General features: G+C 38.3%; 1 protein-coding gene across 25 annotated transcripts in view; it reads right to left on the bottom strand.

The window, feature by feature from the left end:
• Ppfia2 (PTPRF interacting protein alpha 2) overlaps positions 1-17,480 on the bottom strand; it is a 451,568-nt gene that overhangs the window by 289,469 nt on the left and 144,619 nt on the right. For 4 of the 25 annotated variants that reach the window (XM_040754953.1, XM_040754952.1, XM_040754954.1 and 1 more), the window contains exon 1: positions 5,644-6,068. The exons of 16 other annotated variants lie outside the window; for them this stretch is intronic. In XM_040754953.1, the coding sequence (XP_040610887.1) occupies positions 5,644-5,724 (81 nt within the window). In that variant the 5' untranslated portion in view covers positions 5,725-6,068. Of the gene's footprint in view, positions 1-5,643; positions 6,069-17,480 lie in introns of those variants that run through there. 5 more of the 25 variants (XM_013111893.3, XM_013111892.3, XM_040754950.1 and 2 more) reach the window with 2 other exon arrangements.

The raw sequence follows: 17,480 nt of genomic DNA on the forward strand, positions 1-17,480 counted from the left end.
GTATATCTTTTGCCTCTTTTTCTATTCATGTATGCCTTTCTTTCCTCTTTACTCTGTGTTTTTCTGTGTAGCTGAATGACTGGGTGGCTGGGTGGCTGGCTCATGACATCCTTATCTCCTTGTTCTCTTACTGCTATTCTTCCTTGTTTCTCCTTCTCTTTGTACTCTCTGCCTGCCAGCCCTGCCTATCTTTACTCCTGCCTATCTCTGGGTCATTCAGCTCTTTATTAGACAGTCATGTGTTTTAGATAAACAAAGAATCACAACTTCACACAATTAAACTAATGTAGCATAAACAAAAGTCATACACCTTAAAATAATATTCCCCAGCACTCCCACTAGTCACCAGTTATGTAGCTGGTATTAATACATAACCCAAGAATCAAGGAGTGTCTTTTCTCCATGATTGTTATAAGGTTAGGTCAGCTTTCCCTTCACTTTTTTGTTGTTGTTAGTCACACAACTTGAGAAAAGCATTCTCATAAGTATTTCCAGATACATCTTCAATTATCAATGAAATGCTATATGAGAACCCCCCCCCAAAAAAAGGTTGGAATCTCAGGTAACAGCAAATATAATAAAACGTACAAGATCTGGAACTTTTCTAAAAACTAACAACTACCCTGTCAAAAGTTGTTTGATTATTAAGATACGTTATGCACACCAATTACCAATGATATATCCAAAGTGAGAGAGCTCTTAAGGCAATTGAGGTTTAAAGACTACTCATTTTACCTCTTACAGATTTCAAATGCTAATCTCAACTCTTCAATATGAAAATAGGATTCAATCACTTTTAAATTCTCTAGCTTGATGAAGAATGATATCTACACATCTCTTTGGATATAATAACCAGTATTTAGAATGAAGTTAGAAATTATAATATTTTAGGAAAGTACCAGTAGTAGGTTCTTCTCTAAGGGTCCACAACCTAACCAACCATGAATAGATAGCCTGGATTATGGTACAAGGAACAAATTCCCTCCTATTGAGACTTAGACAGCTGTTGGTTATTCCAAAATTAATGTACCACTATGATACTATTGGCAAAGTCTTGATGTTGGTCACTGTTGTGATATGTAGGCTTTACAGATGAGTGTGGCTATTACTTGCTTTTCTCCCTTTTCAATTTGCATTCTACGTTCAGTCACCATGAGATCTGTTTTCCAAGTAGAAAGCATTTAGTAAATTCTTGATCAAGTTCTCCATGTTCTGTGTCCTAAATGAGGTATTTTCAGCAGTAGGGTCTTACTTTCAAATTCCATTAGGCACCCAAGGTCAAGTACAGTAATCAATCACCTGTCATCAAAGGAACTCCTTTGTATAACAGTTGGAGACTACAGAAATCCACAAACTGGTCCAAATGGAAAGAACAGCTGTGGGTTGCCCAACCCCAACTGATACTTCTACAATGCCACCCTTATACCAAACGTTTAGTGGAAACTGAGAAAAGGGAGGCTGGAAGACTGAGAGCTACAGGACCAGGATGACTGCTGCTGCACAGTACCTTCTAGACATAACAAGGGAGCTGCACCCATGAAATCCAAGGAATATAATTTCCTAAACAAGACCAGAATAATGACAACACAAGTTGCCGTCGTGAGTGTGGCAAATCTCTAAAGGCTCTGCTCCTAGATGAAAAGTTGTAAGCAATGGGTCTTTTCCAGGGAGAGCTTTCCTAATACATTATGCAATCAAAGGGTCAGCCCTAACACTTATACATACAAGCGACATCAAATGGAGTCAGCAAGCTGTATTTATATATTTGTACATACATACACAGGTATACATGAATACATATAGATAAATGTAGCAATAGCAATTAAAATATAAGTCATGAATTTGAGATGGAGCTAAAAGAGAACACAGGGGAGGTTAGAGGACAGAGAGTGAGGGGTTCGTGATTGAAATTCTCAAAAAAATAATTAAAAACTACTCTAGATTAAACAAAAGAAAAAACTCAGTAAAGAGTGATAAAAGGTACAAAGAAAATTTTCCAAATGGAATTGGCTAGCTGTTACATAATTACAAATACACATTGATATGGTGGAAGGTTTTCTTTGGCCATTCGTGTAACTGTTACCTATTTAAATTATCTAATTTGATGTTATGTAGAAAGGCCTAGCATCAAACACAATTTCATGTATATAAATGAATTATCTTCACCTATTTCCCCTAACATACAGTCATGCTTCATTACCTACCTAAGTGTTCAAAAAGAATGAATTGCTGCTTCTTTAATTAATCATCACTGCCTAGTAGGCAGAGATATTGTTGACATGCACGTGTTAGAGGCAAATTAACAAAATGGCCTCACAGAATACACAAAAGCAGACTAGCTTCTCCAGTTGTGGTAGGAACAGGTGGCGGAGGTGATCCAAGTAAGCAGATTTAACACAGTGTGGAAGAACTCAGAAAAGCTTTATGGGAAAAGACAGCTTTTGAGATGAGTTTTTAACAAAGCATCTTTCCAGTGTGCAAAGAAGGCAAGAAGAAGAAAAGGAAAGACAAACATGCAATTTTCTGGAAAAGGAGAACTGTGCATTAAGTGCGGTCCAAGGGACAAAGGGCATGTGAGGACAGCATAGGAAGAGGGAGTTCATCCCTTACGAAGAAGGGGTATGTGAATTCATTCAACCACAGAAATGAGAGGTTACTGTTTTCATACTCAGAGGGAAGTATGTTGCTCTGGTTGTCTCTTGTGTGTTAGAATACCAGAAAGCTATTTCCACACAGGCTCAATACATAATGCTATGAATGTTAGAAATGAATGACACAAAAATTTGCTCTGTGGGATAAATGGGTAAAACACATCTCCTGAGATTAAGTTCTTTTGATTTGGAGAGTCTGTGGCAAACTTCATTTTGGTTTTTTATAATAGTTAATGTTTTCTTCCATAAAATAGTACAAGGAACTCTGATAAATAAAATATGTAAATGCAGAAGAAAGGACAATTACTGGATGGAAGTTGCTAGGAAATGGGGAGATTCATATTGGACACAGGTATTCTGGAATGGATGACACTTTTTGTTTGTGCATAGAACATCCAGCAGTTTTAGCAGAGTACATAGAAGGTTTCATTTATGCAGAGTTGGAAGGGACATAATAAAATCATGCTAGAACATGTGTGTATATGCAAAATTAAGAATTAAGTGGACTCAGATATGTATACTACATATGCTACATATGGTACATATATAATATTTACTAAAACATGTTTTCCACTTATATATACTTGAATATCATAAAGTTTTCTACAATGATGTGTCTAAGAATAATAATATCACCATAACAACCATTGTTTTTAACTTTTGACCATCCAGGAGCATTACAAGAAATTGTACTCTAGGGCTTCAGTGTTTGGCCCAAAAGATTTAATTTATAAACTGTATTTTGGCATCATGAAGGCTTCAGAAACCTCTGAACAGAAATAAGTAGACACTAGTATATTCATAGTAACATAGAAGTGGGAATTCACACATAGAAAAATTAATGTAAATTGTGTTAGATATTCCGCACAAAATGTGTTTGCATGTATATGCATAGAAGTATGGAATATAATTTACTAATTTAAATTGCAATGAAATAACATCTTGACCCTCTTTACATTTCTCATCGGTCACCCTCTTACTCTTGAAATCATTAATTAAAAATTTTCTAAATGATACTTATAAAATTGGATAACATAAACTTCCAAAAATAATAAGAATAGCTTAGATTCTTAATGAAGAGATGAAACTGAAATTCTATGTTATTCATGCTGGAGTGTCTAAATGTCCCTGCATATGTTACTTTTGTGGTGGCATAATTTTAAGAACGTCAGTTCTGCAGTCCCAGTTCCTCACAGAAGTTTCCCCTCAGAAGCATAAGGTACCTCTTCAATAATAGTGAAATTTTGAAAGTTTAACTAATCTTTTCACAAGATACCCTTTCAATATATGGTGTTCTTTTCATAGCATTTTATTTGATTTCATTTTTTACACTCCTCTTAGACCAAAGAAAACATACTGTCTTCAAAAGAGGTTGTCACAGGAGTAAAATAATGATTTAACACTTCCCTTTGAAAATAAAGATAAAAATTCACTGTCAAGCCTGTGGCTCAGGTTCTAGCAACTATTTTATCTACCAGAAAAATCTGAAACAATGGCACCCAAACTTGCTTGGTACTGCAAACTTCGAGATCATATGCCATTTTACGTGATAGGATAATGTCAGAAAAGAGAGTTGGTATTAGGCATGAATTACGCTTTGTCTGAATAAGAAGGCTTATACCTGAGTGTGGTATCCCATAAAAGAAACATCATGCCTCTATTTTCAGAGAAAAAAATCACCTGCCGAGGAAGGTATCCACAAGATCTCTACTGAAGCAATTGTAAAAAGCCGGTGTCACAATGGATTACGTGAATCTCACTGGCCCTTCAAATTTGAAACACACAGTCTGCTCAGGTTATTTTAAAGAGTGTTTATATCTCAGTGTACGGGGGCAGGGAGGGGCGATAACGCTGCTGTGCACAGCCCTCAGGCAGTGGCATTTGGAATCGCCACCACGATAAGCACATCACCACTGCTGAGGGAATATATTCTGGAACAACATAGACGTGCACCATCAGTAGACATCAGAGCAAAACAGGAGAAGTGACATGATTAAAAACCAAAGTGTAAAAGGAAAGGGGAGAGAACGATAGTGTCCACTGACTGCAGTTTGCAAGAGCAAGAAACTTCTGGAGACCCAATGCTCATTTATACAGATCTCCTCTCTCACGCCCTAATTAGCTTTGCTATACTTTCCCTCTGTATCTTTGTATTTATTGCAGAACAAAAAACAGTAATTAATTGGAAGACTTTTATATTTTCATAAGGTAAACCATGCAGTCAGAAGAGGCCCACTGTCTCCTTCAGTGACTATAGCACAGAATTATAAAGTCAACCTTATTCCTGAAAGACACACCTCTGAGCACTAAAATGAAGTAAAAGCTGATTTGGTTTAGAGTTAAGCATTTTCTGCACTGAGAACTGACTTATCCCTGGGCAATAGAGACATATTTGGCAGGCAACACCTTTGTAATTCATTTAAATCATTTTGAATCTTTGATAACACAAAAATCAATCCTAATTAGTTTCTACTTTACCTCAAATTGAATAGCATAGTAAACATGTCACTTAAGCCTCCTGATATAGTGATTGTTTTTGCATCACCCATAACAAAATTAGATAGCAGACAGTACCTTATGCTGTGTATATGAAAGATAGAAAATTTTTCTTAGCTATGGATTTAGTTTGTAAAGTTCCATTACTGTCTCTAAATTCTGCTCTGTGATACATAAGGAACAGAACTGCATAGCAGTCACCATATTGCATCCATGAAAACATCAGGCACAACACATCTCCGCAACTTTCAATGGTACAAATGAGTACTTAAAATCCCCTGTGGAATAAAGCATTCTCTATTGTTTAGCTTGAATTCACAAAGCTGCCATCCCACTTCCACATTTAAAGACAGACTAAGCCGTATGCACATTATCCACTCAGTATACCCACTTCATATTTTCACACTTTCCAGTTTGCCTTTTATCATTTCTCTTTATTAAAAGTTTGAGTATATATTAACTTTCTAAGTAGTGAAGTCATTTAAAGCACACTTACTTGAAAAGTGTAAAACCGGGTCCCGTTAGGAAGATGCACTTTGGGGGAGCCAGAAACAGTGTTCATATCCGAGAAAATCATTTCTGATCACAGAGACAATATAATCCACAAGGAGTTACGGATGCCGAGCCGAGAGCTTAGCGTGCAGATAAATCCGTGCACGCATTGAGGGAGACCACAGGGTAAGAGGAAATCTGCCCCATCCTTCTTGGATACACAGGAACAGAAGCTTTCTTCTGCGTTTGAAATCTAAGCCTGAAAGGACATCAGCTACTGACCTTTCATACAGCTAGTTCTTCAGAACGTAGAGTGTTTAAAAGAAAAAAAATTAAAACACAGAAGGAAAGAAGCAAGAACCAACGATAAATGGAGCTTGTGCAGAATCTGGCAGTGCTGTGGACCTGCCCATCTGTTCTCGGTGATAATCACCTCCCTCCACCACAGTCTAGCAGAGTGATTATGCTAAATATTCTGGTTAACCAATAACATACAGTTTCATTTCACGGAAGCATGCACGGTGTTATTCAAAGGGCCTCTTCTGACAAACGAACGCAGAGCTTGCTTCACACGCTGCTGAAAGCTGCGTTTAGTAAGTGAAGATTGTTTTTTTTTTAATCACTCTTGTTGTTTTTTAAAATCCTCAATCTCTCTAGTACTCCCGATCTTTTCAGTGGTGTCAGTTTTTTTTTTCTAGAGCCTTTATAAAGTGAGAATTCTTTCATATAGATCAAAGGATGCTACAACTAGCTACTATACTTGGAAGCAACAGATAAAATCCTTTCAATCTCTGTAATGCTGGGGATATTTAACCAATAAAAGTCAAATACTTTCTTCTTTCTGAAACTATAAAAAATCACAAATGCAATACGTTTGTTAGGCAGTCATTTGTACCTTAGCTTAAAAACCTATTCATAGCACCTAAAATGTCACACATTTCTTTTAGTTAGGCCTATTTCTTATAGGAAGAAGTTAATAAAGGTATTTATATAAATGGACTTTTTAATGAAAGAATCAAAAGTGTAAGCATTGAGAATATGCGTTAAACACGCCTATTTTTCTTTCTAACTCTGTAACCAATTATTCAGTCTGTATAGATCAGATTTGGATGACTTGACAATTTGAGGTAAAAATAAATGTTCCATTTACACGTGGTTCATAGGTGGAGATGTCAGGGATAAAATGGAATGAGTCAAGAGGCTATCTTAGCAAAAAATATCTAAGTTCAAAGAGTTATACATCATAAGGACTAGGAACCACCTATATGGGAGAGACAGGGGATGCAAGGATAGTGTAGGATCCCAAAGTGCTACCACCAGGCGCACACATAATGTTAGTACTGGATTGGGAGGCTGAGGTAAGAGGATGTCCATGAGTACCAGGCTATCCTTGCCTATAAATCAAGACCCTGTCTCTAAAAATTAAAATAAAACCAAGCAAGGCATCTTTATTATCTGTTTACACACTTTCAACATTGGGGAAGTGAACTGAGAAACTGAATTTTTCATCTAGGAAGAGAAAGTACCTGCATTATGTTAAAAGGAAGTATCTGAAGGTTTACCAGAACTGTGGAGATATCTCAGTGGTTAACGCAAATGTTGGGTAGCCCTGTATTAAGTTGGTAATTCCAGTGGCAGAAGGTGGAGAGGATCTCCAGGGCAGGTTAGCCGGAAGACTAGTCATATTAGTGAACCCTGGGTTGTACTGGCCACAATGGGGATGACTGCCAACGACAACCTCAGGCCTCCATATGCAGGGACAAATAGACACACAGACACATGGACACACACAAACACTCACTCACATACACTGTACTCATACAAACACTCACACATACATACCATATGTAAAAATGAGGCAGGGATTTACTTGGTCTTCATCAATTTTAATTATTTATGTTTGTACAGACTCATCTATTGGTTTTCTCCTCCACAGTGTTAACAATGTTATTTGGTATCCACCACCTCCACCACCACCACCACCACCACCCACCACCCTTGTTTCACTGTCTCTCTCTTTTCTGTTTATAGTATCTCAGCTTAACTAAACTTTCAAATATTTCTATCTCATCAGTGACTTGCTAGCCATATCTGTATTATCGCAGGTAAATTATGTAGGTACTCATATCCTGGATTTACCTTGTTTAATAAATCGTTTCACCTCTTGTAGTCACCCTCCTAGTTTACCAAGTAGATCTTAAATTTTTCCCCTTCCTGGGGCCTGCCATGTGGGTCCTCCATTTTACCTAGCTTCTCTGGGTTTGTGGATTACAGCCTGGTAATCCTTTGATTTATGTCTAGTATCCACTCATGAGTCAGTACATACTGTGTATACTAGACTTTGTTGAGTCCCCAAGGAAAGCCTTACCTCCTCTGATGAGTGGATGAGGCATGGAGAGAGGAGAAGTGGAGGGAAGGAGAACTGGAGTTGGTATTAAAATAAAAATAAAATTTAAGTAAAAAATAGTTTCCCCTCTTACTTCTTTCCCTTCATGGGATTCTTTTAAATGTGTTTAAGGTTTAAATGTGATTGTATAGGCTTACTGTCTGTGATAATAAGACTACATGTAAAAATGTGTATTCTTGATCCTTGGAGACTCATGTACACAAGGTACTTCTCAAACATTCATTTTGTGCTCTGAACTCACTTCTCAAGCACAAACCTGAAACTTCTTGGAGATTTCAGTTTCATGGGAAGAAATGTTCACTGAATAGAGCATTATACAATGTCTTTACATTACACACTATACATAGTCTTGTACAATTCTCATATTTGATATGTTCTCATGAATATGCTAAATTTGCCACACATCAAGCTGTATTTTGCTATAGCTATGAATTCCTGAAGCCTCTCAGTCAATGAAATGACTTTACTTTTGATACTTGTTTTGTATGAAGGAAACAGGTTATGCTTTGCTATTCAAAGAGGCATAAAGACATGCTTTGGTCTAAATGTAACAGGAGTCAATGTATGCAATCCTCCCTTTTATTGTTTTGTTTTGTTGTTGTTGTTGTTTTTTATTTTTATTTTGTTGTTGTTGTTTTTGGTTTTCGAGACAGGATTTCTCTGTATTGCTTTGGAGGTTTTCCTGGAATTCACTCTGTAGACCAGGTTGGCCTTGAACTCACAGCGATCGGCATGCCTCTACCTCCCGAGTGCTGGGATTAAAGGTGAGCCACCAACACCCAGCTCTCAATGTCTTTTTCCATACAGATATTCTCTTACATAGTACATCCCAATGACAGTTTTCCCTCTCTCAATTCCTCCCAGCTCCTACAATGTACCTTTTCCACCAGATCCACTCCCCCTCTATTTCCTCTTCAGAAAAGAGCAGACCTCTAAGAAACAACAACTAAACATGAGAAAACACCATATAAGACAAGGCAAGAGCCCTCATATAGAGGCTGAACAAGGCAACCCAATAGGAAGAATAGAATCCCAAGAACAGGCAAAGGGTCAGATAAACATTCTCCAGCTCTTAGGCATCCAACAAAAACACCAAGTTAACAGCCATAACGTAGGCAGAGGATCTGATATAGACCCATGCAGGCCCCTTGATTGTCATTTCAGTGTCTGGGAACCCATATGAAGCCTACTTAATGGGTTCCATGGTTGATGTTCTCCCAGTGTCTCCATCCTATCTGACTCCTACAATCTTTCCTTTTCTTCTGCGAGGTTCCCCTATCCCCGAGAGTGACCCAATGGAAACCTCCAATTTAAAGTCTTTCTCTGCATAATGTTAGTATTTTCTCATTATTCTGAAAATTGATTTGGAAACAAGTTATTTTCGTTTTCTGCCTGATAGCAACTGGGAAGGTGGTGTGCTCTGGTCTAGATACTGCCAAGCATGTGTCATTTTGCTACATTCACATAACTTGTCGGGGGCAAGGTTTCCCACTTCCGTCCCATCATTATAGAAGTCAGGAGCATTGTATAATTAGATCATTGGTCAGGGAGGGTGTGGTTCATTAAAATATGCATCTACTTGGTTTGTATTCAGTGTAAAGCAAACAAGGAGAATGAAATGTATCCCACCACATTTATACAATTTCTCCCCAGTGATCATCTTTCAGTTCAGGTCTAACAAGCTATGAGAGTTAGACCTGAATAGAATAGCCTTGTGCAGTATCAGCACTGCTCTGAGTTCTGGGTTCAATGCTGTGGGTTTCAAATAGTCACTTTATTCTCTTTATTCTCTTCTGTGAATAATCTTTAAAAACAAACTAGGTAGTACTTGTCCTTGATTTAAAAAAATTTAAAAATGTGTATGTTCTTTAAAAGTTAGCCTGTTATGAGATTCTTAGATTAAATTCAACAGGTAAAATAGAAACATCACTACAATTTAATTGACATAATCTGCTTTTAGAAACGCAAATGAAATTCAATTAAATGAAAAAAATTGAAGTCTTTATACGATTTTTACTCTAATTCCCTTCAATTCAATTCCCTACACATTCACTTTGTGTTCATCAGAGATCTGTGAGGAGAACTCATTTCACAAGCACATACCTACAGCTTTGTGGAGAATTGGGTTTAAGAATTATACCTGCTATTTAGAAATTCAAACATGCATTCATATGAGTGTTAGTTTTTACTCATTCATAAGTAAAATGGATGAATTTTTGATATTTTTATTTATGAAATAGTTCTTTTAAATGAGTACAGATAGTAGATTTGCTAACAAAAACAGTATAATTAGTTCTATTGTGTCTTAGTGATCATATATTAACAATAGGTACTACTGATAAGCTTGATTTATGACCTTCCAATTCATGGCAAGCACAACATTGTGTCTGTGTTTGAAGACCTTAGAATTATTTAGAAGGAGAACGCACTTGTAAATATTTACTTTATGAGAAGTGTGAAATTCTTCACATGAGGAAATTCACATAAGATGAATGGATGGAAATGAATTCACAGAGGCAGTTGTGTGAAAACACGAGAGGGAGTGAAGTACCATCATTAAGATCTTATATTCACTGGGCAGTGGCGGCACATGCTCTTAATCCTAACATTTGGGAGGCAGAGACATATGGATCTCTGAGTTAGAGGACAGCCTGGTTTACAGAGCAAGTACCAGGACAGCCAGAACTACACAGGGAAACCCTGTCATGAAAAACACACACACAAAAATAGTATTAGACTTCAGACCTACATTATGTAAGTATAACTTGACCAAGGAATAAGTTATGATTATAACCTAAATAGAGGTCTGTGAATACTGTAGATGATTATGCCTGCCTGAAGCTCTATTCTTTCTGTCCCTGCATTACACATTCACTTGTTCACAAATTAGTGGCTAATAATCAAGTGTCTTCATTGACTGGTACTGTTGCCAGGCTCTGAATGATTGCAAAATATGCAGTACTATCCTTAAAGAACTTTATATTTGGTAGGGTCAACAGCAACTAACAATAGACAGTTAACTAACAAAAGACTTGCAGTGCAGTGTGGCAAGTATTAATAAGTGAGACAGCCTAACGTATCCTAAGCGATTTGGTTAAAAAGAAAATACCTTTGAGGAAGGCTGCATCAGAGTGGTACCTGCAAAAGCAGAAGGCTGACAGCTTCCCAAAGAGAAGGATCAGCATTCAAAGAGCCATTGATGACACTGAGCAAATATGAATCATTGCTGGTCGTATTTCAAGGCTATATGAGAGGTACCTGTATTAGGAGTGCATTTGTGTATGAATTCCCAAGGGAAATTAGGAAAAACATCAATCAATACTTTATTTCTCTGCAACAAAATAGAATCAGAACATTCTTGTCTGGTAAAAGATGTGAATTTATAGTTATAAGTACACAGTTTTGATGAGTATTTTTTGACATCATTACTCAGCTTGAGAAATCACATTCCAAGGTTATTTTAGAACACAAAAAACTTGACTTGTCTGATTAGTTTCAATTTATCATAACATTATTGAATTAACTTGAACATAATAATTCATATATCACAGGGGCTGAGAAGATATCTCAGTGGGTAAGCACTCTTGTTCCACAAACACTAGAGATCTATTCAGATGCATGGACATAAGGATATATATTCACGTTAGTGTGCACATAACATGCATACATACACTAAATGTCTAACACAGACACACAGCAAAATGTTATGTGTAAAATAACTTGTAATGTGTTCATAGTAACAGTAATTTTGAGGCAACATTCTACATATGAAAGAAAAATAAAGGATTCATGACAACTGCTATAAACAGATAATTGCAAAACACATTCTGAAGATGCACAAAGAGAAGAAAATGAGAAACATAAACTCTAGAAATTATAATTATAGCTTTGCCAAACACTTGTGGTTTTACATAAATCAAATGGAAAAAAGATTATTTAAAAACACAACTAAATTTTACTTTCTTACAACTTATTAAGCAAAAAAAAATGAATTCCAACAATGTTTTTAATTGACTTCCAGACGTCATCTTCCGTGCCATTCTGTAACTGAGACTATTCTGCGGCCTTCGACCATGTATGTACAGACTTTCATTTAGAATAATGCTAAACTTCTTCAGAACTTTCCATTATATACTCTGCTAATATAAAAATTCCACTCAAAGGTGTTGCATAATACTTCAAAATGATTTCGATCTAAGTCAGTGCTTCTCAACCTATGTGTTGAAATGCCTTTGTGGATTGACAGACCCATTTCACAAGGCCACGTAAGGCCATTGGAAAGCACAGATATTTACATTATGATTCATAACAGCAGAACAAGTTATGAAGTAGCAATAAAATTTTATTGTTGGTAGTCTATGCAACATGAGGAACTGTATTAAAAAGTTGCAGCATTAAAAAAGTCACAAAAAGACAAACATGGTATGTACTCACTCATATATGGATTTTAGACATGGACCAGGATAGTGCCGGTCTGCATTTCCACTGACAGAGAGTCTGGGAAACAGGAAAGAACATAAGAGAAATGCATGGTACCCAAGAGAAGAGGAATGAGGCAAGATCTTCTGAACAGAGGGGAAACATGGCAAGGGGTGGGGGGAGTGGGAGCTGGGAAGAAGAAAGGGGGAGAAGAAGAAGAGAGAGCAGATCATGGGGGAACAGAAAGGTTGAGTAGGAGGTAGAATAGGGGGAAGAGGGAATCATAGGTTAGAAGACAGATCAGGCACCATTGTGACCTCTAGTGATCTAAGGGGATGACACCAATTGGCAAGCTAAGCAATAGTGGAGAGACCACCTCGAATACCCACTCCTGATAATGAACTTGATGTCTATAACCATCCTGGAGTCTTCATCCAGTGACTAATGGAAGCAGACACAAACACCCACAGTTATACACTGAACTGAACCCAAGGAACCCAGTGACAGAGAGACAGGAGTGATGAGCAAATTGGCAAAGAATGGGCTGGCAAAACCAGCGGAGACAGCTGATCTGATCAGGGGAGAGATTTTGGACCCCAGACCGACAGCTGGGAGGCTAGCATGGGACTAATCCAGATCCCCGGAATGTGAGAGTCAGTGAGGAGGCCTGGGCTACCTATGGGGTCCTGAGCAATGGATCAGGGTTTATCTCTGGAATACAAACAGACATCGTGTGTCCATAACACAAAGAGGGATGCTCTCTCAGCCTGAACTCTTAGGGGAGTGCCTGGACCTTGCCCTGAGTGAAATGACAGACTCTAGATATCCCCTATGTGGAAGGAGATAGCAATAGGTTGGGAGGCTGGGGGGGATAGTGGGTGGGTGCTGGAGGAGGGGAGGGAGAGGGAACTGGCATTGACATGTAAAACAAGCTATTTAAAATTAAAATAATAATTATAATAAAAAAGAAAAAAATAGCAAGAAATGGAACATCCAGAAAATATGGCATAATATAAAAAAAAAGACCCTACAATTCATAGGCATAAAAGAAGGGGAAGAAACAAGGGTCAGTTACATAGAAAATATGTTCAACACAAACATAAAAGAAATTTTACAAACCTAAGGTGTGCTGATTAATGTTCAAAAGTCATAATAATACCAAATAAACAGGATGATAGAAGATACTCCCCATTCACATAATAATTAAGACACTTAATGTACGGAAAAAGAAAGGATATTGACGGCTACAAGAAGAATGACCAAGTCTTATTTAAAAGCAGATCTATCAGAATAATTCGTAGTTTTTCATTATAGACTTTAAAAACAGAAGGGCCTGGACCACAGATACCAATACAAACTATTGTTCCAAGAAGAATTTTCAGTAATAATTGAAGGGGAAATTTTTTCCAGGACAAAAATAGATCTAAGGAATTTATATCCATTTTACACAGAACATTAGACAGAATATGTTGGCTTTAAGAAAATATTAAACATATCCAAAAGTTATATAATTACAAAATAGTAAACCAAAAGAGGACAAGAAAACACCACTGTAAAAATATAGGAATAAATAAATATTGCTTAATAATAACTTTGAACATAAACAGTCTAAATACAACTTTAAAGAGACACAGACTCCAAGAAACAGACCTCACTATCAATGATGGTCACCACGTTTAGGTGGAAAGATAGAAAGTTTTTCCTAAACAAGTTGCAGAGAGGGAGGAATGATGATCATAGGGGTCATTGCTGGGCATGTGAAACCCAAATAAACAGCTGACCTGAACAAGGGGTTATTCATGGACTGATGACTAAGAGGCCAGCATTGGACTGATCCAGAAGCCCTGAACCTGAGTATCAGTGAGGAGGCCTCAGCAAGCTTTGGGGCCTCGTGTACTAGATCAGTATTTATCCTTGGCATCCAAATGAACTTTGCAAGTACATTCCACATGGAGGGATGTTATCTCATCCTGCAAACATGGGGGAGGGCCTAGGCGCTCCCACAGACAATATGGCAGACTTTGGAGATCCCCCATGAAGGGTCTCACACTCCCTGAAGAGTTGAATGGGGATTGGATAGGGGCTTGAGGGGGGGGGGTTAGTGGAGGGGCAGGGGAGGACGAGAGGGAGTGGGAGCTTGGATTGACATGTGAAGAAAGCTTGTTTCTAATTTAAATAAATACAAAAAGAAAAAAAAGAAAGCTGGAAAAAAAAAAGGTTGACAACCACTGTTCTAAGTGGCTATGAGGGACTGCAGAGATGTATTAGTTGTTAAAAGTGTGTGCTGCTCATACCTATCAAAATTCTGGAACAATTATTCACAGACCTTGAAAGAAAAATAATCAACTTTATATGCAAATACAAAAGACCCAGGATAGCCAAAACTACCCTATACAATAAAGGAACTTCAGGAGGCATCACCATATCTGACTTCAATCTCTATTATAGAGCTATAGTCCTGAAAACAGCTTGGTAATGGCACAAAATAGAGAGGTAGACCAATGGAACCGAATTGGAAACCCTGATTTTAACCCACATAACTATGAACACTTGATTTTTGACAAAGAAGCTAAAATTATACAATGGTAAAAAGAAATCATCATCAACAAATGGTGCTGGCATAACTGGATGTTGGCATGCAGAAGACTGCAGATAGATCCATGTCTATCACCTTGCACAAAACTTAAGTCCAAATGGATCAAAGACCTCAATATAAATCCAAACACACTGAAACTCTTAGAAGAGAAAGTGGGAGATACTCTTCAACGAATTGGTACGGGAGACCGATTCCTGAATGTAACACCAGTAGCACAGACACTGAGATGGACAATTAACAAATGGGACCTCCTGAAACTAAGAAGCTTCTGTAAGGCAAAGGACACAGTCGACAAGACAAAAAGGCAGTCCATAGAATGGGAAAAGATATTCACTAACCCCATATTTGACAGAGGGATGATGTAAAAAAATTACAAAGAATGCAAGAAGCAAGTCTCTAAAACACCAAAGGATCCAATTAAAAAGTGGGGTACAGAACTAAATATAGAATTCTCAATAGAGGAGTGTAAAATGGCTGAGAGACACTTGGGAAAGTGCTCAACATTCCTAGCCATCAGGGAAATGGAAATCAAAACAACTCTGAAATAGCATCTTACTCCTGTCATAATGGCTAAAATCAAAAACACCAGCAACAATTAATGCTGGAAAGCATATGGAGAGAGGGGAACACTCCTCCACTGCTGGTGGGAGTGCCAACTCAAATAGCCACTTTGGAAATCAGTATGGAGATTCCTCAGGAAATTGGGAATCAATCTACCACAAGACCCAGCAATTCCACTCTTAGGCATATATCCAAAAGATGCAAATTCATACAACAATGACTGTTCCACTATGTTCATAGCAGTGTTATTTGTAATAGCCAGAACCTGGAAGCATCCTAGATGCCCCTCAACTGAAGAGTGGATAAAGAAAATGTGGTACATTTACACCATGAAGTACTACGCAGCAGAAAAAAAAACAATGGAATCTTGAAATTCCATTGGATGACACTAGAAGAAACCATTCTGAGTGAGGTAACCCAGTCACAAAAAGACAAACGTGGTATGTACTCACTTATATATGGATTTTAGACATGGATCAGGATAGTGCCAGTCTGCACTTCCACTGCCAGAGAGTCTGGGAAACAGGAAAGAACCTAAGAGAGATATTCATGGTACCCCAGAGAAGAGGAATAAGGCAAGATCTCCTGAACAGATTGGGAACACGGCAAGAGGTGGGGGGGGTGAGTGGGAGCTGGGAAGAAGAGAGGGGGAGAAGAGGAAGAGAGAGTAGGTTATGGGGGAACAGGAAGGTTGAGTAAGAGGTAGAATTGGGGGAACTGGGAATCATAGGTTAGAAGACAGATCTGGCACTAGTGAGACCTCTAGTAATCTAAATGGATGACACTAACTAGCAAGCTAAGCAATAGTGGAGAGACCACCTCGAATGCCCATTCCTGATAATGAACTTGATGTCTATAACCATCCAGGAGCCTTCATCCAGTGACTGATGGAAGCAGAGGCAAACTCCCACAGTTAAACCCTGAACTGAACCCATGGAACTCAGTAACAGAGAGGAGCGATGAGCAAATTGGCAAAGAATGGGCTGGCAAAACTAGCGGAGACAGCTGATCTGAACAAGGGGGAGCTCTTGGACCCCAGACCGACATCTGGGAGACCAGCATGGGACTGACCCAGAACCCCTGAGTGTGAGAGTCGGTGAGGAGGCCTGGGCAACCTATGGGGCCCTGGGCATTAGATCAGTTTTTATCCCTGTCATACAAATGGACTTTGTGTGTCCATAACACAAAGAGGGATGCTTTCTCAACCTGGACTCTTAGGGGAGTGGCTGGACCCTGCCCTGAGCGAAATGGCAGTCTCTGGATATCCTCTATGTGGAAGGAAGTGGGGATAGGGTGGGAGGCTGGGGGGGGATGGTGGGTGGGTTCTGGAGGAGGGGAGGGAGAGGGAACTGGGATTGACATATGAAGCAAGCTATTTAAAATTAAAGTAATAAAAAAAGAAGAAGAAAGTATGTGCTGCTTAATGATGAGGCTCAGAGTTCAAATCCCAGCATCCACAATGGAGAGCTTACTAATGACTGTAGCTGCAACTCCAAGAGATCCAATGTCCACCGACTTCTGGCCTCTGCATGTGTTGCCACACGTGTGAATATAGACAAATATACATAAATTAAATAAGCCTTTGAAAAAGTAGATGTCATGTCTATTTTGCTTCATGTAAGTAATTTGCTTTTATTGCATTCATTTATGCACATGGATAAGAGGCTCAGAAGTTTGCTATGGTGATGAGAATTTTTGAAATTAAACAACATATTATGCAGGCTGCTCATTTTTTGTTAGTTTGCGATAAACTCCAAGTTGAAAAGAGGACATAGCAAAAGAAGTATGTGAAGGATGAAAGGCAGAGAAGAGAATGGGGGGAGGAAGGGGAAGATAGGCATATCAGTACAATTTGCTG

Source organism: Mesocricetus auratus, unplaced genomic scaffold, assembly GCF_017639785.1.
Source record: "Mesocricetus auratus isolate SY011 unplaced genomic scaffold, BCM_Maur_2.0 Super-Scaffold_100011, whole genome shotgun sequence".
Classification (NCBI taxonomy): Eukaryota; Metazoa; Chordata; class Mammalia; order Rodentia; family Cricetidae; genus Mesocricetus; species Mesocricetus auratus.